Source organism: Sciurus carolinensis, chromosome 6 (assembly GCF_902686445.1).
Source record: "Sciurus carolinensis chromosome 6, mSciCar1.2, whole genome shotgun sequence".
In the NCBI taxonomy this organism is placed as follows: Eukaryota; Metazoa; Chordata; class Mammalia; order Rodentia; family Sciuridae; genus Sciurus; species Sciurus carolinensis.
Window position 1 is genome coordinate 42,232,799 of NC_062218.1, and position 24,632 is coordinate 42,257,430.

A 24,632-nucleotide genomic window follows, 5' to 3' on the forward strand; every position below is an offset into this window, starting at 1 on the left:
TAAGTCCTTCCTACCTGGAACCACTTTGCTTCTAGTGGTAGTATCCCATTCTGCTCATAGTAGTGCCCCATAAAGATTTGAATAGTGTTAATAAAAATGATTAGGCAAATAACTCTAATTTATGAGAACACTTGGTTACTTCAAAATATGTAGTTACTGGAAGAATTGTTTTCAGCAACGTGCTGGGAATGTGTGGGTGAACTCTTAGGGAAAAAAATGAGATTTAGAGATAAAAAGTGAATACTCTATTTCTTAGGTTTGTAAGTGAAATTATCTCAGATACAGTTATAGAATGTTCTCTTTCCAGATCTGAGACTGAAAGAATGGAAGAAAACGGTCATGGTGTAACATGGAAGAAGAGGAAGAGTCATGAGTTCATATATGGGTTCTCACCCTTCCTGTTTGTCTTGAAATAAATCATTTAACTCAGTAATCAATTCAGCTCTTTATTATCTCGGGAGAAATAAACGATGATATTCTCTCTCTCTCTCTCTCTCTCACACACACACACACACACACACACACATACACACACACACACACACACACACACACGCAAAACCCCTTTATGGCGCTCCAGCTGCAGGTCTAACTTAAATAGCACCTCGGATAATCATAACTTGAGAGCAGATCTTTCCTGATGAGTTAGTTTCTAACCTGGTCATTCCGCGCTTATTTTCGTCCTGTTCTCCACCCACGTGAGAAAGACAGAAAGCGACGCACCGCTCAGCCCATAGTAACTGTGGGTGAACTGTAGGTGTAGGACTCGGGCTTCCCCCTGACAAGACTGAGAGCGACAAGGGCTGCAGAGGGTCTGGCATGGTCCTGGGGATCTGGGAGGGTTCTGTGGGCTGACCAGTTTTCAGGGGGCGGGGTAGTGCCAGGACTGGCGCTCTTCAGTCGGATGTGCAGAGCCAGTCTTGTCCAGGGCAGAAAAAGGCTGCCAGGCGCGTGGTCCCCTTTCCCGGTTCCAGGATGACGAGGCTGGGCGGATGTAAGGGAATCAAGGTGCGGTTCTGGGGGCGTGGAGACGCCGCGGTGCAGGCCGCGGGGCCCGGGGCTGGGACTTGGCGGGGCGTGGCAGGGGCAGATCCGGTGTTTGCCAAAGCGGGAGGGGCGAACAGGGGCGGGTCCTTACGCTGCAGGAGCTGCCAGGCCACTTTTCCCTGCTCCTACCCAGGCAAGTAGAGAAGCCCTCCGGACAGCTTCTGCAGTCTCCGGGTTCTAGTATCCCTCGGCCAGGGTTCTCTGCAAACCCAGAGCCTCTACAGTCCCCAGAGCAGATCCAGGATGGGGCCAGGACAGGCAGGGGGCGCCCCTCTGCGGCTACCGCTGCGCCTGGTGTTAGCGCTCACTCAAGGTAAGTCTGGAGTTTGCGGATCTGCTGCAGGACACCCGCACGGGTGCTGGCCGTGTGAGGGAGGGATTATGTGGGGCTAGGGAGTTAGCAGCGTGAGTCTGTGCTTTGATTCCACGTGGATCCGGGCTCCCAGCCATTTGGAGAAGTTTGGAGAGATATACCCTTGTCCCACTCCACCCTCACAATTGTGGGTCTCAAGTTCGCATGAGACATATTTCATCCTGTCACGCACCTCCCTGACCACTTGGGTTCGGGGCACACCACACACACACACACACACACACACACACACACACACACGAACTGGGGATTTGTGGGTGGTCCTAAGACTGTGCGTCCTGCAGCCTAACTTCCGCTGTCAATCAGGTACCACACCTGCCCAGCACCAGGGGAATACGGAATACAGTGCAGAGCAGCAGCCAGGAGCTCCCCAACTCCTATTAACTCTGCAGAGGACTAAAATGCTTAGTTTTCAATCCAAGAGTGTGTAAATTTATGCCCCCATTTCTAACTTCAGAACTCATTGCTGGTGTTCATTTCCATAGAAGACACAGAAAAGCCATGTGCCTCTTAAATCCTTGGCAGAGGGGAATTCTTCCTTCCCTTCTGCCTTCCTCTCATTGTTATAACATCGTCAGTGCAAAGAATGTAAACTTGGGCCAGTTTCTTCCACTTTCTTATCTTGGGCCCCACAAGGCCTGAATAAGCAGGAGCAGAAGCTCCAATTTCAGTGGGACCACTCATGACCCGGACTTCTTTTACACTAAGCGAGGGAATGAAGGGATGGGTGCTGAGCCTCTGTGAGACCAAGGGGAGTACTTTGTCCTGACTTCTTTCCAGAGCCTAGTGTGTGCCTAAGTATAAGAACTTTAGTTTGCTTGCGGGGAGAAGGAGTCATAATTGTATCTTGTAGTTTGAAAAATGACAAAACAAACAAAGAAATGTGGTCTCTGATTTTCAAGAGTTTTCACAAAGAAGGTAAATATTTCCTTAACTATTATCTAATGCTGACCTTCTGCCAGTCCTGTATTTTATGGTGGAAGAAACTTAGTCCAACAAAGTTATATTCCACACTGAAAAGTGGTCCCTAGAACACTACAGCCTTCTGAGGAGTTAATAGAAATATGAAACGAAGCTTTGCATCTCTCATCAATTACCAGTATTAAAAGAAGCTAAGGAAACATAACATCATTTTCTAATCTTTGAAATGTCGAGACTTGTTCTGTAAAGCAGAGTGAAAAACTGTAGAGGAATGTGTTGCTGCAAGGCATAGAGTCAGGAACAGAGCTTCTCACCTGCGGTTAGCTCTAATAAGGACAACTCAACACAAGCAGGCAAGCAGAGGTGATTTAAAATGACATCTGTTAAAATATTCTGTGTATTTGTTCCCTCCTCCTGCTCCAGTTATTTGAGTATTCAAGGAACAAGCTTTTTTGGGATTTGAAATAATTATAATAAGGCTTTGTCATTTGTAATATCAATTGAGGTTCTTAGGAAAGTAGCATCAGTTTGGTACTTTGGGTATCTGAGGTTAACATAAATAATTGAAATCTCTTGGCCAGTTAAAATTTTTATGGCATTGACTTCTATATGTAATAGGGTGATGAGCATTCTTCATCATTAAACACACCATGCATGTGCAACTGTGTAATATAAACTCAAAGTTAAAATTCCATAGGTATGTATATATCTATTCATCTTACATTGTCTCCAGAACACACAAACCACTTTAGTAATATATGACCTGAGAATCCTTAGATTCCAGTCTGTTTCCATAAACCTGCTCACAAGTGCTTAAAGAAAGTTGTATTATGTATTAATCATAGTTAAGTTCCATATTTATCATTTTAGGTTGTTCACAGACAGGTTGAGGATAGAAGAGAGATCCCAGGAGGCCTAGATAATCTGAAAACCAAATAAAATCCTTAGAGGATAAGTAACTATAACTTTATAAAGTGAGTGAAGTTATATTCTACAGTGTGTTAACAGCCCATTTCTTCCAATTGGATGCTACTTCACATTTTACTGCCTCTGGTGCGGTCTGAGCAGTTTACTCTCTCTAATGTAGATCTTTAAATTCTCTCACAAATGTAACTTCTTTCAGTCTGTAAATATTCTAATTTCTTTCATAGTAAAAAAAAAGTCTCTCTTCCTCTTCCTCTTTCTTCTTCCCCTCCTCCCCCTCCTCCTCCTCTCTCTCTCCTTCTTCCTCTCCTTCTCCTTCTCCTTCTTCTCCTTGTCCTTCTTGCCTTTCTGGAGATGGAACAACTCAGGGCCTCATGCATGCTAGGCAAGTGCACTATCACTAAGTTATATCCCTAGTTCTTTATTTCAATTTACTTTAAGATAGGGTCTCACTAGATTGCCCAGGCAAACTAGAACTAGAACTCAAAACTCTCCTACCTCAGCTTTCTGAGTAGTTGGGATTACAAGCATGCACCCCTGCACTCAGCTTCCTTTTAAGATTTAATTTCCTCCTGAAACACCCTCTACCTCCCTGACTTCTATTCTCTTGTTTTTCTTCTAATTTCCTGTACTCTATCTTTGTCTCCTGCAGAGAGACTCATCAGTTTGGCCCTTATCTGGGTGGTGTTTGCAGAGTTCCACCCAGAATCCTCCTCTTCATTGTACTGCTTCTCTCTGAACAAGCTCTCTGCCCAAGTCAAGATCTCCAACCACACTCCTCGCCTAAGTTCTAGATTAGTGTTTCCATGAGCTTCCCAATTTTACAGTCCAGATGTCCTGTACACATGCCAGACTCAGCATTGCCTAAACTGAATTCAGCACCTGTCCTCCAATGTTCTCCTGTTTTGTGTACTAAGGTTTAATGGCAGTATTGCCTTTCAAACAGGGACCCCAGGAATTTGTCCCCATGTTTTCAATCTCACAATCAACCCTGAGATTCTATTGGTTCTTCCAGCAATCCATCCAACTTCTGCCACCACACAGTTCAGGTCTTCGTCTTGTTGTATCCGGACAACTGGAGCTTTTAAACTCAGTTTCTTATTTGCTTACTTGTTCCTCCGGTTCCTTCTCCTCATTGTCACCAATGCTATCTTTCTAAAACACTTATCTGTGTCCAATCACTCCACACTTGGTGGCTCCCCTCTGACATAGGGTAAAGTCCAAAGTTTTTGGCATGTCATTACAAGTCCTTCACCATCTGACTGCAGCCTACTTATCCAACATTTCATCCATTCTTTTCTGCACAAAAACACACACTGACATCCACACTACATACATGTACACACACACATATATTCCCAAGCCTCATAAATACACGGTAAATGGTATGTACCATTGTGTGTTCTGACTACACCTGATTCATCCAAGTTTGGTGTTAGAAAAGTATTCATGGATGAGGGCTCAAGATTCTATATTTAAAAACCATTACTCATGTATTGCTGATGTATAGTCATATTTGGAAATGATTGCATACATATCACTGCCATCCCCCATTTCCTAACAAATTAAAATTCCAGTGTTACCTATACCACCTGTGAGTTAGCCACCAAGACCGGTAGATTTCAACACCAAGAGTCAATGACTACATCACTTTAAATGAACTCATTCTAAAACAGATGATGACTGTTCCCTGTCTTCATGTGCTAACAGTCTTGAGCATACTAAAAGGAAGAAGCTTTTTAACATAAAGAAATGATCTTCTAATGATGGAATTTTAGATATCCAGCAAAATAAAGACAAATGATCAGTTAGTATGTAAAAGATAAAGAATTTCAGGGGAAATATTTGAGGACAAAAGTCACCTAACATCATGCAAATATTATCACCAAAGCCACAAGCTTTAGCCTTGACTGCCAGCCCTATTCAGCTTAGGATAATACAAAAAGATTCAGCACAGCACAAAAGAAGAGGAACTTCGTAGGTTGGTAACTTTGATCAAGGTGTGGAGAGTCTTTGTCATGTTTCTTCCAGTTGTCATGGTGATGAGTGATTTTCCAGGAAGAACACACAGAAGAATGGCCCTCTGGAGAGAAAAAGCCTAATATCACAAATTCTGAGCCAATAGATTCTGTGTATGACAGTGATTCTTATGCCCCTTCTGATGATCCACAGTGGCTGAACTCCATAAATCTAATATTTGATCATATCTTTATGAAGCACTTACTTTTTCAGAAGCAGTGTGATAGGCTCAGTGTCAAATCAGAGCAAATCTGAAACATGGTGCAGAGAGGTTGCAATCTATTTGGAAACATATCCAAACATGGGGAAAGGAAATTGTCTCAGCCCTGAAAGAGGCCTAACCAGTTTCTGTTCCCATCATCCTCATTTACAGTAAAAGTCCATTTATCTAGCTACCACCTTCTTCTGCCCAACTAGAAGACACAGAAGAGATGGTGGGTGACTGCCTTCAGCCAGTCTGGTGGCACACGCCACCCACCATCTAATGCAGACATTGGCCTATCATGCTATATTGGTTAATGAGACATGGGGCCTGGAATCTGCTATAAGACTTTTGGGGAATTTTTTTCATTTATAAGAGAGACAGACATTGGTTAAGAAACATATTGCCAGGTGTAGATGTGAAGTTCAGAGCAGCTATTTTACAATGATGATGTCTGCTAGCTTTAAAGATAAAGACAATGTACTGTGGGTAGCCTCATGAAGAGAAAGAGAAAAAGAGTCCCTGATTTTGTCTTTGAACTTCTAAATTATTTAAATTTAAGATGAGCTTTCTCTTCAATGTCTTCGTTTTTTTATTAACTTAAAAGTTATTTTAATACAACTTAAGTTGCAACACAGTAGACATATTTTTGCATATAATTAATAAGTGATGAAGAACTAAATGTTCGGTTTAGAGGATGGAGAAATATCAGTGTAATACACTGGTGTGTCAAGCCTCTGGAGTCTTATGGGGGGGAAAAGGCTTATTAGGATTTAAATCTGCTTTGAAGGACTTTGGCAATCATGGAGTCCAATGCTTTATCACGTAAAATGCCTGCAAGTGATCCTAGAGTAATCTAACTAGCAGCAGGATCCAGTCTCCTGGTTCTTGAGTCAGATGCTTAGGTTCTTAAATGGGAAAATGTCTCCATGAAAGCAGAAGATCTTTATGCCCAGAACAGGGTGCTCAAGGCATTCAGTGAGAATGAGATCTGAAAGGTAAACAGCCCCACCAGGCCATGAGGCCTTGAAACCAGGGAGAATAACCTGAGTTTTACCCTCAGGACAATGGGGAGGTTTTGAAGGGCCTTGAGCAGGGGAGTGGCAAGATCAGATTTGCTGCTGGGGCAGATCAGTCTGGTGGCAGGGAGGAGGGTAGAGGGATCAGGGTATACAGAAGGCACCAAGACCATTTAGGAAAGAACTGGTTTGGGGAGATGAGAGATGTTGGTAGTAAAATCTCAGATAGCAGCAGTAGGGAACCAGAGTAGGGGACCTATTTGAAAGGTGTTAAGGAAGAAGTATAGACAGGACTTGGTGACACGAAGCAGATGCTTAAGTCCCTGATGTAGAAATATCAATTAATGTAGTGCAATGTATTGAAGGAAGAATTGCTGGAGGAGAGAATGTGGGAGGAAAAAGATGATCAGGTTTGTCTGCACATGTTGAGTTAAGACATCCAGGTGTATACATTTAATTAGAAGTTAGTTATATGTAGAGGTGTTAGGAGCAGACAAAAGAGTGATATGAGGATAGAGATTTAAGGATCATCCATTTCTAGAGAATAATTGAAGACATGGCATTAATAAGATGAGTCAAATGAAGAGACTAGACCAGGTCTCTGACCACAAATCAGGAACTATGTTAAAAGGTCAGGTGAGAAAGAAGAGGTGCAAAAGGAGAGGGAAGAAAGAGCTGGAGGCATAGAAAGAGGCTGCAGGAAGTGGGTACTGCAGAAGTATTTAGAGAAAGAAGTTTGTCAACAGGGTCTTCACAGAAGCCAAGTCTGGACAAGAGCAATCTCTGTGGAGTGCAAAAGGTAGCAACCAGAATGGAGTGGGCAAGTGGAAGAAGGAAATGTAGACTGTGTCAGAAAATTTGGTAGTAAAAGGGAGAAAGGATTAATGAGAGGGAAGAGATGGGAGTAGCTACTTTTAAACAACTAAATAAACACACATGGAGAGACTTGCATCAAAATTATAATGAGATTTTTTAAATGTCTATGCTTATCATACTACATCATATAGTGGTAGTTGTTTAAAATTACACTGAGGCATCTATAGGTGGCAGAGGGCCATTATGCAAGAGAAACAGGGCAGGTGGGGCACCTTCAATGCCTATGGAAAGAATATTACCAGAAAAAGGAGCGTGAGAAAGATGGGTGGCCAGAAACAACAGCTCTGGCAAAAAGAAGGCCCTGACTAGAGGCAAAGTAGGTTCTGGCGTATAAACTAGAGAGGTCATGTCGAACGATGAGAGAAAGGTGGAGCTGATTCCAGTATGCTAAGAGGAAATGGAAGCAGAACCATGAGAAAACAAAGAAAACTTAGGGCTCTTAGTTGGACTGCGAATGTAGCTCAGTGTAGAGCACTTGCCCAGCATGCTGAAGACTCTTGGTTCCACCCCCACCCCAAAAAGAAGAGCGATGGGAAAATATACCTCCCACACTCTAGTGTGGCTGCTTGTATATTATTCTGTATATTTTGAGGAATATTTTTGTTTCTTTTAGGACATGCTTCCCACATGACAGTAGATGCAATTAATACGCTACTTTTAGGGTGTGTGACATAGAGCGACACTCCAATTCTGATGTTGGGATTAATATCAGTACTTGGGTCAGATTTCAAAAAAAAAAAAAAAAGTTCTTTTAGAGATATAGATTTATATTTCTCTAGTTAATCTTTTAATGCCTTGTTTTTATCTACTATAATGAAGACACCCTAAATAATCTTTTCAGTAATTGGTCTCATATATCACAGAGAGTTTGTGTTGGCTTGGGAGGTTTTATGAGTAAAATAGTAAAGCCCTTTATTCTGTGTAACTCTTGGCCTTTTCAAAGAATTTTAAAACAATGTCACTTAATCATATAAATTAGAAAAAAAAATGAATGTCTATTCTTAATTTTGTCACAGTTCTAATTAGTTCAAAATGCTTGTATTCAAATGTTCTAACCTGTTCTATGCCTGATGATTCTTGTATATGAAAATTACATTTACTAACCACTATAAATTTAAGTAACATATGTTGCTAATGTTTCAACTCCACAGAATATTGGAACTGTTAATAATTTTCCAATATATTTCACTTCCTTTGAGAGACTTGTCTCTTCTGTTGTACAAATAGTCAATAGAAACTGTATAATTTTGTCAGGAAAGACTTGGGCATTATTCTATGTTCTAAAAGGGTGACTACAATTCTTCCTTTTATTGGTTTAAAGTGACTAGAGACAGTTTTTCCTACAGAAGCCATACATAACTCCAGATCACTGAAAGGCTTTCTGTATAAAAATGAGGTTAATGTTTAAACAGAGCAATGGAAATAAAAGAGTGTTAGACACTGTATTGTCAGTGATAGAGATTATTTCATCGTGTTTTGAAAAGCAGGAGCAAAGCTATGGCATGGATTGGGCGCCTTGAACATTGGCAGTTGTCATTCTCCCTGATTCAATTGAAGGTGGCCTTTGTTTGTCTTTGTGCAGGCCTGATCGCATTTCCATGGATACCATGTAGAAATGCAGACTGAACACAAACCAGCTCCTAGTCAGCTCGGTTGGACAACTCTATTCCAAATTGTTTATCAGTTATGTTCAGTTCCTTTAACCAAACAGCTTCCTGGATGCTTGCTGGAAGATAAAACTTTTTGCATTTTATAACCCTTTCTAAATCATATTCTGAATACTGGTGCATAAAACAGATATTTTACAAAAATTCACTTACTTTTCTATGTACTTATTAACATTGTTCCCTGGGTGGTGAAAAAGGAAAAACTTAGCCCAGAAAACTGGAATACTTTTATGTGATCTTTATTTTTCTTTCAACATAAAAATGTAATAAATGGTCCTGATAAAAAATATAATGCACAATTGGATATGTTTAAGTCATTTATGCAAATGTCATGGTAATTTTTTTTTTGCGGTACTGGGGATCGAACTCAGGGCCTGGTGCTTGCGAGGCAAGCACTCTACCAGCTGAGCTATCTCCCCAGCCCAATGTCATGGTAATTAAGAAATGTTATCATTTATAGTGTTTACTTTTTGCCCCCACATAACCACATTTTATATACTGGTGTCATTATTTGTTATATTTTCTTATGGTTAATGAGGTTCCAGTGTGTTATGACTCAAGTGAACCCTTTTTAAGAATACCATCCCACAATAACTTGTACCCACGTTCTCTTACTCTGAATACTCTAGCTTACAACTCCCATTGTGGACATCAGTTAAACCTCAATGAAATTGAGGGAAAAAAAGCATACCTACCCCACTAATCCAAATTAAGATGGACCAGTTCCTAGCAGTGGTCACATTATACTTTAATAACCTGGTTTTATTCCTGTAGACCTCAGGCACTGTGAGGACAAATTCATATCTTCTTCATCCAGGCAAAGTGCTCTTGGTACTGTTGTTTTGAATGAATGATGAATGAATGAGCCATAAATGACATCTACTGTAACACAGGATTAAAGGCACAATCTCTGAATGAGTGCCAAACTGAAAAATTTCTAGTCCTTTCCAAACAGCATATGCAAAAATCACTGTTTGCAAGTTTATTTGGACTTGTTAAAATATTCCCTTAGTTGATAAGTCAGTTTTCCTTTCTTTGATAGACATTTTTTTTTTTTTTGTGGTACTGGGGATCGAACTCAGCACTTGTGCTTGTGAGGCATGCACTCTACCAGCTGAGCTATCTCCCCATATCTCCCCAGCCCTGAGTTTGTTTACTTTTAACACATTTGTCCCTGTCTCAAAATGTCTAGCTAGCTCTATTGATGACTAGCAAGATTAATGAAAATATTAGAATAATACAGAGATAACTTTTTCTTAAACACCCTTTCCTAATCTCTTTTTCTATTCTTATAAGGCAGCACCATTACTTATCTTCAGATTGCTTCTTTCTGTCACTGAATGCTTTCTGTAAGATCATGTCTGCCTATTTATCATTGTATTCCCAGAGTCTAGCATACAATAAATACTCAGAAAATCATGGGTTTAAATAAAAGAAAGAGAAAAATAGAATTTAGATAAAATTTGGAAATTTTCATTGTAAAATGTAACATGTACAGAGAAATGCATAAAGAGTGAGTGTACAGCATATCAGGGCTTGGATTTGATTTTGTCCCACTTAAAATTAATGTTTGCTTTTATTATTTCATATATGTTGGCAGAAGACACAAGACTCCTGGATCAGGGACCCAGATCTTTATTACTCATGACATAGCAAACAATGTAATCAGCAGCATATTTGTGTTTGTCACAGAGGGACAGCACAGAGGGCCCAGATGGATGCCAACATACACAGTAGATTTCATTAGTTACATTGCAGGAAAGGAACACTGAGCTTGGTGGGCTGGCTGTTTTATAGCAAGCAGTTAACAAGCCTCTTCTTTTTCTCACAGGGAGACATTACCTCATCCCTAAAGTTGATTTAGACAAAACTCTGAAAAGTTGAATGGCAGAGTGCCAGGGGGCTAGGGATGGAGCTCAGTGGCAAAACCCTTATCTGGCATGCGTGAGACCCTGGGTTCAATCCCCAGTACTGAAAAGAAAGAAAGAGAGAGAGAGAGAGAGAGAGAAGAGAGGAAGAGGAAGGAAGGAAGGAAGGAAGGAAGGAAGGAAGGAAGGAAGGAAGAGAAGGAAGGAAGGAAGGAAGGAAGGAAGGGAGGGAGGGAAAGAAAGAGAGAGAGGAAGGAAGAAAGGAAGGAAGGGAGGGAGGGAAAGAGAAAGAAAGAAAGAAAGAAAGAAAGAAAGAAAGAAAGAAAGAAAGAAAGAAAGAAAGAAAGAAAGAAAGAAAAGAGTGATCAGTTTTGCATCTTCTACATACTCAGCAGAAGTGTGAGTACGTAACATACACACAAAGGAGTGTCTTCCACCACAGCTTACAAGTTGTGATTTTTAAAAAATTGTGTAACCATAACTCAGGAAAAAAAAAAAAAATGACAGAACCCAAAAAGTCCTCTACCTAATTTTTCCCATGAACAAATCACTCTCTCCTTACCTTTTTGGCAATCATTTCTTTGCTGTTATTTTCACTTGGACTAGGTAAGTATACATCTTTTTTAAACTCTGGTGCTCGATTTTGTTAGGTTTTAAACCCACAAACACACACATACACACAAAGTACATATTATTCTGTGTGTCTGACTTGTTAACATTGTGTTGTTGCAGGTAGATGAAGCTCCTTTGTTTTTGCTACTTCACAAGTATTCTGTTGTATGAATATACAATAGAATTTATTTCTCCATTCATTCTAGTGGATGGATATTTGAGAAGTTACCATTATAAGTTATTATGAATAGTCTTGCTACGAGTTTTTTTGTAATCATCTTTGGTAAACCTGAGTACACATTTCACACTGGAATATATCTAGGAGTTCAATTGCTACACCACAGGCAATAAAAATATTCATCCTTAGCAAGTTCTGACAAGTTCCCAAATGCTTGCACTACTTTAGTCCCATCAGCTGTGTATGGTAAGTCCTATTGCTCCAGTTTTCCCCTACCTTAAGTAATGTAGGAGTTTTAAAATTCAGTCATTTTGATGTGAGTGTGATAGCATCTCATGATAATTATAATTAGCATTTTTGAGTGCTAATGTACTTCAGCACATTTTCATGTGTATTAGGCCTCCAGATTTCCTTTTCTGTGGAATACCTTTTGTAGCCAGACGCAAATGAATACAAGAGTCCAATAGGGTCCCTGCCTCTGTTGATTTACAGTGGTAGTTTTCTCCATGTTTTGAACATGAACCAGTTATGCATGTTGCAAACACATCCTCTCATTAGGAGGATTTCAGTCTTTAATGATGCATATTGATACAATTCTTAATGTTAATGTATTCAAATTTATCAAGTTTTTATTTTAAATATTATGTTCAAGAAATAGTTCCCTAACTCAAGGCCATAAAGATTTCCTCCTCTATCCCCGAAAACATTGCATTTTAGTTAGACTTATATTTTTCCATAACTGATTTTTGATAATGAAATGAGGTAAGAGTCAAACATCTTATGTTCTATAGAGAGCCAATTAACACAATAGATTGAAAAAAAATCATTCATTCTTCAGTGCTAAATCAAGTGTCATATATACTTTGATTTGTTTCTATCCTCTCTGGTCTGTTCCACTATCACTCTGTATTAATTACAGTAGATTCAGTAGGTTTATAATAAATTCTGTTATCTGATAGAACAATTTTCCCATTTTTTCCCCTTCAAAAGTGTCTTGTCCTTTGCATTTTAATATAAATTTTGGGATAAGTTTGTTAATATCCATGATTTTTAAAAATTTGAAATGTTTAAAGATTTTAATAGCATTGACTCTATAAATTAATGTTGGGGGAATTGACATACTTAGAATATTAAGTATTTCTATCCATGAATCTGATACATCTTTCCATTTACTTAAGTCTTTCATTTCTTTCAGTGACAATTTATAGTTTTCTGTGCAGACAACTCAAATAGCAGAGTTGTTAGATTTATTTCTAGGATGTGATACTTTTTGAAGTTACTAAACAATGACTCTTAACTTTTCTAAATAAAATTTAGTTGCTGGTACTTTGAAATGCAAGTTTTTGTATGATTATTTTACATATAACAGTCTTGCTAATCTTATTTAGCCTAATGTTTTTTTAATCCTTGAATTTTCTATCTACATTATTATATCATCTGTGAATTAGCAGAGCGTTGTTTCTTTGATCCTCAACTTTTTACATTTTATTACCTTTTCTTGCTGCACTGAACCACAGAGGATAACAGTATTGTGTAGAATACTGTATTGAAAAGGTGTGGGGTGCAGTGGCACATGCCTGTAATCCCAGTGGTTCAGGAGGCTGAGGCAGGAGGATCGTGAGTTCAAAGCCAGCCTCAGTAACTCAGTGAGGCCCTAAGTAACTCAGTGAGACCCTGTCTCTAAATAAAATACAAAAAACAGCTGGGGATGTGGCTCAGGGATCAAATGCCCTGGCTTCAATCCCTGGTACCAAAAAGAAAAAAAAAAAAAAAGATAATAGTAAGCATCCTTATCATGTTTACAATCTTTAGTGAAAAGACTTCCACATTTCACTACAACATATGGTGTTTGTGGTGGGCTGTTCATAGATACTTTTTTATCACATAGTTTTTCTTTCTTGTTAGTTTTCCAAGAGAATTTTTTAAGTGACAGTTGAACATTGACATTTATAACTATTTCTTGAATCTATTGATGCTCCTATAAATTTTCTCCTTTAATTTATTAGTATAGTAAATTACATTGATTTTCAGATGTGAATACAACCTGTGTTCATGTGATGCATCCAGCTTGATCGAAGCTTTTGCTGGATTTTGACTAGAATTCTTATATTCATGTTTATGGTGAATTAGCTTATAATTATCTTTTCTGTTGTCTGTTTTGGGGTTACTTTTCACATATGTTGTCTTCTCTCCCCTGGTGGCTGCTCATCTTTGCTGGACATTAGATTAGAAAATACTATTTGAGAAAATAATTTGAAGTGTTGGACAATCTCTCCCTAAGTAAAATGTTTCATTTGCGTCTACTGAAGCAACCTGCTGGAAATACTAGTCATTCTCCCATCAGTTTCCCACAGTTTCAGGTTGGATACTTTATAGGCTACCTGGACATTGCCCTCAAGGGCTACTTTACTTCTGGTTTACATGTTGTCTGAAGGGCTGTGGTTTGTGTATATACTTTAATCATGAAGAGCTTTATCAGGTATCCACTTTCAGGTAAGTCCTAGGCTTCAATTTTTCATTCCTGCTTGAGGATTGGAAAATTCCTTTTCCCCACCCCTCACCAAGGCAAAAAGTGATCCAACAGCCTGAGTCTCTTCTTTGAATTTCTTTCTTCTCCCGTTTTAGGAAGGGCCCTTAAATGTACTTTTTTACATTTCTTCAGCAAATTTTTCAGCAGTTTTCAGTGAGAGAATTGGTTCACACAACTAACCCCTTTATGACCAAAAGAAAAAATGAAGAGTAGCATTTTAAGGGTCCCTTTTAAAAAGCAAATGTTGATTTTTAACTTTCCAAATTCCCTACATACTACATACTATCTATTGATGTGACTTGTTAACTGATGGGAAAGTAGGGTTTTTTATTGTTGTTGTTTGCAATTCTTTTTTGTTGTTGTTGTTAAGTACTGGGGATCTAACCCAGGGACACTTAACAACTGATCAACATCCCCAGCCCTTTCTGTTTTTCATTTTGAGACAGGGTCTCACTAAGTTGCTGAGGGCCTCCCTAAGTTGCTGAGACTGGTCTTGAACCTACCATCCTCCTATATCTCAACCTACCAAGCCACTGGGATTATAGGTGGGCACCACTGTAACCAACCAAAATGATGTTCATATTGATCAGTATTGTAAAATTTTAATTTTATAGTAGAAAATGTTTTTACTTAACAAAAATTTTAATTTATTTATTTTATTGGTCCTTTTTCGTCATACATGACCAATAGAATTCATTTTGACATAATTATAAAAGCATATAATTTGTTCTAATTCAGTTCCCCTTGTTTCCCCTTCCCTTTCATCCTCCCACCCCATTCCTTTCCTCTTTGATCTTTCTGCCATTCACTTATTTTTTATAATTTTTTATGTTTACAAATTGCATTTTGAATCACTGTACACAAGTGGGGTACAACTTTTCGTTTCTTCACCTTTAATTTTGTAAATCTATATATTTGCTTATATTAATCATTCTCTTTTCTTTAACTGGAAAGTAAAAGTATTGAAATAATACATTTGATTAGTAATTTCAGTTTATAGAAGTTATTCTTTATAAAGATGAGTATTTTACCATGTCTATAGAAAAATGATACATACCAAGATTTATCTGAACAAAAATGTATTTATTTCTTTTATTTCTTTTGATGTATGAATGTAAACTTTTCTTAGAGATAGTCACTATTTGCATCCAAAGATATACTTTGCTTTTCTCACTTAATATGTCTTATATATCTTTTTCCATTTGGGTTTCACATTTAAAACTTTACATTAATACATCCTGCTGTGTTGTTGTTAAATACTGTCCCATTGTTAGATATTTAGGTTGCTTCCTGTGGGATTTCCACCCCCCCCCCCCCAATTGTAAATATTCTGGCTATAAAAAAAAATCATTGTACAAGAAGATTTTTTTTTCTTTTTCCTTTTGGATGTTTTCCAGAGGGGTATTATTATTGTGTCAAGGATTATGTATTTTTTTTTAGTTCTCATCAAATATTGAACAGTGTAAACAGCATAACCCTCTGTAATGTGGGAGTTTACTCATCTCACCAGCATTGCATTTTCTTTTACCTTCTGCAGTTAGATGGATGTAAAGCAGTGCTCCATATTTATTTTGTTTTTTTTAAGTCCTGCAGCATTTTTTTTTCAAATTACAATTTTAAAATGCTTATCTTTTGAAAAGTATTTGTAGATTAGCATCCAAGAACTTAGACTTAAGATCTTAGAATTTAAGTCTAGAGGAAGCCTCAAAAGATCATCTAGTTCAGTGTTCTTCCTCATTTTTATAATAACTGACTTGTGAAATGATTGAATCCCAAGATGTCAACCTTCTGTCATTTCAGGAGACCCTTTGGATCTTCCTCTGAAAATCTCCTTGCAAACTTTCCTCTTTCTCCTGCCCCTTACATGCTAAATACATTCCATTTCCACTTGAGGAATGACAGTCCTCTAGGTAACATCTTTGCCCTTCCTTGTGTCAGAACCCCATAGAGGGAAAGGGAAGACATTTTATTCCTCAGAGCACTTGATTGTAAATAACTGAATCTATATATTGTGTAGTTATCTATTGCAACCAATCACCCCAAAGCATGGTGGCTTAATAATGACCATCCTTTATTATCTCTCATGGTTGCTTGGATTTGGACCTTAAGAATGGTGAGGCCAGGTCCTTCTAGCTCTAGGGTTCTTGAGTGGTGGTGCTAGAGGGTAGACAGATTTCTTTATTCATGTGGTATCCTCCAGTCTCTCCAGCATGGTGCCTCTGGGAAGCTTGGCTTCTTGAGTGGTGACTCTGGTCAAGTGTCACAAAAAGAAATGGAAAGAAACTGTGTGGCCTTATCTAAACTTGATTCAGAGATCACACAATTGCTGATGTCACACCTAATTCCAGGGAAGAGACTACCTCTTGATTAAAGGATATATAAATATTCCCAGGCATTTTCTAAAACCACCACAGTAAGTTGAACAATTTAATTTACACTCTTTAGGGTTTAAACATTGACCTTATTGACATCTGGGGCTTGATAATTTCTTCTGGGGGCAGTTATAGGGACCTGGTCTGTGCATTCATTGTAGGATATTGGACAGCATACCTGACCTTCATCCTCTAGACAGATGTCAGCACCCCAATGTGACAACCAAAACATGCATCCAGACATTACCAAAATGGACAAAATTCCTCCTAGTTGAAACCACTGCACGAAACAAACATGTTTTAAGCACATTTAATATTCACATACTAAGAACATTTAATATTCATGGCAACAAAGAATCCAGCTCTGAAGAGTAAGTTAAATACCATCATTTTTCTATGTCACTTTAGAAAAATCACAAGGAAATTATTCCCTACCTTGTTGGGTCACTGGAAGCATCCATGGAATTATGAAAAGAATTTTTCAGTTTGTAAAAGCATACATGAGGTTATTTTTTTAAATCCATAGCCTTGGTATTCACCCATTCTTATGATCTCTCATTTATTTAAGGAACTTTTTAAGATGGAGTGCCTGTGAGATGATGCTGGAGTGTTACACTGGGGGCGCCCCTGCAGCTCAGCTTTCCATTTCTAAGGTCACCTGTTCAGGGGAACAGTAGCACCTACATCTTTTTTTTTTTTTTTTTTTTTTTCTCCCAGGGGTGCTCTACCTCTGAGCTACAACCTCAGTCTTTTTTATTTTTTATTTTGAGATAGGGTGTTACAAAATTGTCCAGACTGGCCTTGAACTTGTGATCCCCTGGCCTCAACCTCCTGAGTCACTGGGATTATAGGTGGAGACCACTGTGCCCAGCTCCTAGATCTTTAATTACATGTGAAGTTGAATAATTAAAGCAAAGAGGTTTTAAAGAAAATTGCTCTTTTCACTGTTACATTCAAAAGCAGTTGTAGGGATCATTATGTGCTTTTGTTTTTTTGCACTTTTTATAAGTGCTACAGCTGTAAATCGGACATTATAGAATTTAACCCTGTTTGTGGTATGTGGTCCTTTCCAAAGTGCCTATAATTTCTAAGTTTACTTGTAATATTTTTTTTGGTGGGGGTGGTGCTCTCTACCTGCATTATTGTCCTTTCAGCCAGAAGACAATGCTATTGAAAATGAGACTTCCTGTGGTTCTGTATGTGTTCAAAAGATCTTATGTGACCTATGACCATTTCCTGTTACCATACATATCCTGGGTAATGATTAGCTGCACTGTAGAGTTTGAAGTTTGTTTGCTCAGTTCCAGAATCAGGGTCTGAATAATCCCATTTCCTGTTAGGCTTCCTGGAGGGTCCACGGAACCCTGGACTGATAATATTTTCTTGGTTTTTATGGCATGCCTTTTGTGTGCCTCAGCAAAATGAAGCAATGCTGTCCTCCTACTCATTACATAGCAGTTGTCAGCAATGTAAACAGAGTCTGTTAAGGATATGATTTCTACACTAGCAGTGAAAGTAGGATCCCCAATTGATAAGCCTTATTAAATTTCTCAAGAAGTGTGTTATCCTCTGTAGTACATAATTATATTAAGAACAGAAACAAAGACAGTCTGTCTTTATTTACTGAGTGCATTTGCTATGCACCAGGTTGAGAATGTCGTATGCATTACCTGATAATGATGAGGGAGATACACATGTCTGTTTTACAGGTGATAAAGCAATGGCTTATATAGAATGAGAAACTTGCCCAAGGTCAACACTTGAAGTTTGGGGGAACATTTAAGATCCAAACTATAACAATGGCTGTTAACAGAATAGACACCATCCCTACTCTTAGAGACAAAGACGTATTTACCATGACAAAGGTGAAGCTTAAGTTTCAGGGACCTCACTATTCTGTCCTCTTTACACAGTCCGATAGTTTTATCAAATTTGCAAAAGCAATGATCATTGTTTCTTTTCCACCCTATTATATTTCAACCACAAGGGCATTCATAGTAAACTAATTATCCAAATTTCTGGATTAATCCCTGTAGAAGAAAACTTGAGGTGCCTTGGAATACTCTAGCTTCTATATGAAATTGGAAAATGGTCCTTAATATTTACATGACACTGGAAATGTGGAGGTGTGAAAATGAAAGAAACAGTTCTTAACTATAAGTAATAATTTTAAATTTCACTTTAGCATTATAGAAGAAAAATGCATTATCTCATTCTCTTAAGAAAATATGACTTTATGAACTAGTGGTCATGTGAAGAGGAGCAAAAGACATAGAAACATAAACTGTAGGAAAAGGATGTAGAAGAAGTGTTTCAGGCAATTAGAAATTTGTGATTTTAAAAATTTGTCAACTTTTGAAAATGTGTAATTTGCTGAAATTGCTTTTCTCACTCTAAGTAAACATTTAATTTTATACTTGAATTTGTTTAGCCATTTAATTTTTTTGTCCATAAGGAGCCTTTTCTTCCTCAAATTTCAGAAGCTTCCACACCTATAAAACTTGGACCTTCCTCATAGATTTTAATGGGACAAACCAACAATAAAAAAAAATGTATAACAAACATAAGGTAGTGATTAAGAAAATAAAACAGAGTAAAGGGGACAGAGAATGGTAGGGTTGAGAGGGAGAGATGTTCTTATTCAGGGTTCTTATTAGGTTTTTATTGCTGAATGACAATTACCACACACGTGGTGATGCAAAATAATAGACCTTTATTAACTCACAGTTTCTGACCGTCAGGAGTCTGGACCTGGCTTCACTGGGGTCCACGGCTTCAGAGGTTCTTGCACGGCTGCGCTCATTGTATGGGTGAGGGCAGGGTCTCATGGATTGCTGGACTGGGGGGCAGGCTCCCTTTTCTGCTTAGTCAGATTAGAATTAATTTCCTCGGGGTTGTTTGACAGAGGCCCTTCCTTCCTTGCTAGCTCTCAACTGGAAGCTACTCTCATTTCTTTGTCATGTGGGCCTTTTTGCTTCATCCAGGTCATTAAGGAAGAGAATACACTAGCAAGACAGATACTGCAATCTTATGTGACATCCCTGATATTTTTTTCTATTTTTTGAATCTTCAGATCTATCAGATAATACTACAGTTCTGGCCTTCTCCCAAGTAGAAGGTATTACACAAGAATGACTATCAGGCCATCTGGATCACTATGAGGGTGCCCTCCAGTATGTGTACCCCAGGCCAGGGGAGGAGACATCTCTAACAGGTTAATGTATGAGAGAAGTCAGAAGGCAGTAAAAATAAATATGCAGATCTCTGGGAAAAATGCAAGGGGAGCAGGTGCAAAGGACCTGAGGTCAGTATGTGTTAGAGGAGGAGCCAAGACTATAGCTGAGTGAACTAAAAGGTAGGGTAGGTCAGATTGGTGAAGGGTGATCATGCAACTGTGAAGACAAATCTTGTACCTGAGAACAGTGGAGTAGCGATTCCAGGTAGCGTGCTACTATAGGAAATGAAATGGAAAGTATCAAGGTAGTTGGAAGAAGGAGATAAGCAAGACAAGATGGCCAGGGAAAATTCCAGCCACAAGTTTGTACAGAAGTGGCCTGCAAACAGAGATACAGCGAAGAGATACTAGTGTTAGTTACACCCATTTCTTCCCTACATTGCCTGAAGACAAATTAAACATAACTTGTTTTAATGAGCAAGTTGGACAACAGGCACTGACTTGCTAACTGTGCAAAAATGCTATTTTGAGAAAGAGAGAGGGAGGGGTTTCTCCTTTTACACAGAAGGAATTTAGGATGAAGTGGAAAAATGGAAAGTGAATCCAGGAGATGGTATTGCTGGTAGTTTTCCTGGTAACTCCTGGGCCAACATTCTTTCTCCTGTATTTCACTGTCTGTCTCAGCCATAGAGGCTGCAGGTCTGCCAGAAGGCAGCTCCCCCTCCCCTTCCTTAGGCAGGAAAAAAAAAAGAATCTATTGAGTTGTTAGGAGGTTTTAAGTCATGGTAAATGGATGCAAGAGACAAATACAGAGGGCTTTTTGAGACATTTATTGCCTTCAAGATCGAATTATTGAAATATGAAATGACCTTGAAATGACCTATGTGTCAAAGTACTCTCTGACTTGATGCAGTTTCTCTCTCTCTCTCTCTCTCACACACACACACACACACACACTTTTTCCACACAAAATATGAACCTTAAATTAAACAACTAGAATTAGTATATCTCTCCTTGTATTTGTATATGTGCATGTATGTATTGACAGAATTATCTTTGAAACCTGGATTATTAAGTTGAAATTCTGGTAAATTGGATTTCCCTCCATATTGACTGGCTGGGGCTGCCATAAAAAAAAATGTGACAGACTTGGTGCATTAGCCAACAGAAATTTATTTTTTCACTGTGGTGGGAGCCAGCAGTCCAAGATCAAGGTGCTTTGGAGATTAGTTCATACTGGGGCTCTCTTGCTGGCGTATAGATGGCCACCATCTCTCCGTGTGTCCCCCTGCCAGCCCCCACAAGACCTTTCCTCTGAACCTGTGCTGAGGGAGAGAGAGAGATCTCCTCTGTCCTCTTATAAGCAAACTGGCTCTTGGATTAATTAGGACTTCATTTTTATGACCTCATTCAACCTTAATTACTTCCTTGTAGGCTCTATCTCCAAATACAGCCACATTGAAGGGTAGGGCTTAAGTATATGCATTTTGAGGGGAATAATTCAGTTCATAACACTGCCTTAGACAAAAAAAAGTTTATTTACGAGCTCATGTCTGTGAAAGTGATGCCTTCATTTCCATGATATGCACGTAGAGTAATTGTCAAATCAATTGTACATTCACTTAAAAAACTGTCAAATCATAAAGCAGTATATTATTACAGTCTATCTCTTTGCCTCTTAAAATTGAGGTAAGATTTCATTCAAATTCCTGTATCTCTGTAAGAAAATACAGTGCAATCCCAAATTGCTCTGAACACCCAGGAAGTACACATTTTCATTTCATTAGCCCCCAGCTTCCTGACTGTGGGGTACTTGTTCTAACTCTGTCAAATCTGGTATTCGGTTTCACCCTGTGTGTGAGTTCACGCTTTAGCCTGTTACTGTGCTGCAGATGCTGAGAGATGATGCAGGAGTTGTGAATCTGAGGACGGTTTTACTCACAGCACAGCAAGCATCATGAGCCTGCTTATGCTGGTTCCCTTTGCCCCACTGTAGTCTCATAGTCATGGCTTGAGGAGGGACAGATGGACACCTCCACATACAAGCAAGCTTGAAGAATCTGCTATTTTATTGCAAGGGTCAGCCAGCCTGCTCTCTGTCCTGGGGGAGACACTGATTCATCTCTCAGTGTTGCTGTCTATAAACCCATCCCTAAGAAAGTGCCCAGATAAAGAGCAGTCAGGGTCTTACATTCTTGATGTAGCTATTGTATTAGGTTGAATGGCGATCTTGTCAAAAAATGTCACCACCATAGTCCCTAAAACTCATGACCTTATTTGGAAAGAGGTCTTTGTAGACAGCCTTGAGGAGACAGTTGACAGAAACTTGAGTGCTCTAGCTGTTTCTATTGAGGATTTGGAGGAAAATACAGAAAGTGCTCTTGGAAACTGGAGGAAATGTGATTCTCATCATATAGTGGCAGAACTTTGGGTCTGATTGTTTCCTATAGTTGTGTGGAAGGCACACAGCGTTCAAGCAATGAACTTGGATATTTAGCTAAGCAGATTTCCAAACAAAATGTTGAAGGTCTAAACTTCTTTTGTTTTTTCTAAATGTAGCAAAATGTGATAGAAAAGTGGTGACTTGAAGAAGGATCAGGTAAACAAAAAGGAGCCAGCCTATTATCAGGCTTGATGATCTGGAAAATCTTCAATCTATTCAGATGGGAAAAAAAAAAAAAAAAATGGTTGCATCCCTCCAAACTTTGTGTGCTCAATTCTCCAGTGTGATAATATTTGGAGGTGAAACCTTTGGGAATTAGTGCCTTTATAAGAGGCTAGAGAGCTAGCTAGCTCCCTTTCTGCCTTGGGAAGATACAACGAGAAATTGGCCATCTTTAAGCTCAAAGAGGGCTCTCACCAGAATCTAACCACTCTAGAACCCTAAACCAGTCTTCAGAATTTTGAGAAGTAACTTTCTGCTGCTTATATGCCACACAGTCTATGGTACTTTGTAATACTAGCCCAAACTTAGTGTCAGGATATTCATTGTTAGGAAAGCATCCCTAAAAAGGTCAGTGGTGTGGGTGGAGGGGCTTTTGCTGAATAGATTGGACATGTGATTCATGCATCCTCTCAACTGTCTCAGCACAGGCCAGGAATAGAGATGAAGTTATCCAGGAAAGATTTATAGGAAATGCCTTTATCCAATGACACAGGTCTCCATGACATATATTGGAGACCTACAAGGATTTTAAGAATGTTGCCTGAAAAACACTACTATTGTAGACCAAAGGGGACAGAGAGGTCAATGGGGACTGCTTTGGACCCAGAAGACAAAGCCATGAACAACAGAGATTTCTTCTCAGACTTGGAGTTTTCTCTCCTAGATGTCACACTTCTTTGTGATTAGAGACTTCTTTTTTCCTTCCAATGTCTGTCTTTTAGATTAAAATTCTCTATGATGTGCCTGCCACACCATTACATTTTGGCAGTAGGTAACTTGTTCTTCAGCTTTTCAAAATCACAGAGAGAGAGGAATTTTGCCCCAGGACAGATCATTTGAAATCTCACTCATATCTAATTCATATGACAAGTTCAGGCCTTTTTAATTCATCATATTAGACGAGATTTGAGACCCAGATTTGGGGCTGTAATGGGTTGAGATTCTTGAAGAAAGTGAGGATAGTGTGTTTTGTATATGACATGGATGTGAATTTGGGGGAGGGTGGTCAGCAGAGTATAGTGGGCTTATTGGTAGAAAGATATATCCATATCACAATCACTGGAACTAATGAGTGTTACCTTATTTGGAGAAAGAGTCTTTGCCTATGTGATTAAGCGAAGGTTCTTGAGATGAGAACATGCTGGATTACCTGAGTAGCCAATGGGAAGTGTCCTCACAAGAGTGAGGCAGAGAGACATTTGACACACAGAGAAGGAGATGGTGTGACCACAGGAGAGAGAGTAATGCAGACACGGGGTTAAGAAATGCTCATAGTCCCCAGAAGCAAGAAGAAGTGAGAAATGGATTGTCCCCTGGAGCCTCCAGAGAGAGCATGACCCTGACAAAACTCTGATTTCAGATTTTTGACACCCAGATTTGTGCGAGAATAAATTTCTGTTGTTTTAAGCTATCTACTTTGAGGTAATTTGCTGCAGTCGCCACAGGAAACTGACACGTTCATTCAGGGATGGAGAGGGCAAGAGACCCCTGGAGGTCTTTTCTGACCCTAAGCCTCCTGTAGTTCATTTGTACTGACTGAGAGCTGGCATCTTCTTTAACTTTTTAACCCACAAAATCACGCATATCAGGCCTTTGTGTATGTGGGATGGGAAAGATGGGAGGCAAGCCAGTCACACCAATGCAGACTGAACTCTAGTGTGAAGGAGCCTGTTTCCACAAATTTTTCAACCACATCCCTGTGCTGCTGACCCTCATTTGTGTCCTTCCCTTTCTTCTTTGTTGTCTTCACGTCCCCCAAATTCCGGCTCAGTTTTCTCTTTGGCAGCCTTGCTTCTTGATCTGATGCCTGAAAGATTACATTTATCAAGGAATTTTCTAATCAAAGAGAATAAATATATAAAAATATATGTGTAATTATTTCCCAGGTAAAATAGTAATCAATGGTATCCATGTAATATTAATAGACTGTTAAGAGATTCAGAATAGTGACATACATATGTAGAGGAGTGAGGGACAGAGACTGAGAGTAAAGGAGGAAGGCAAGATGAAATGAGGAAATCCAGGAGTCCAAAGCATCTTGGAATTAGAATGAGAGACAGAGGAGTTGGAGAAGCTAAGAATGTGGTTTCATATGTCCAGAAACCAAAGTTACAGAATGGAAGAATTTGCTTACTATGAATGCAAGTAAGAACTATGGGTGCAATTGAAATTTTTACAAAAGCT

At 39.0% G+C, this 24,632-nt stretch overlaps 1 protein-coding gene across 2 annotated transcripts in view; it reads left to right on the forward strand.

Annotated features, from left to right (window-relative positions):
• The first annotated feature begins 1,163 nt into the window (after positions 1-1,163).
• Itga2 (integrin subunit alpha 2) overlaps positions 1,164-24,632 on the forward strand; it is a 95,256-nt gene continuing 71,787 nt past the window's right edge. For both annotated transcript variants that reach the window (XM_047555032.1, XM_047555033.1), the window contains exon 1: positions 1,164-1,360. In XM_047555032.1, coding sequence (XP_047410988.1) covers positions 1,291-1,360 — 70 coding nt within the window. In that variant the 5' untranslated portion in view covers positions 1,164-1,290. The remainder of the gene's footprint in view (positions 1,361-24,632) is intronic.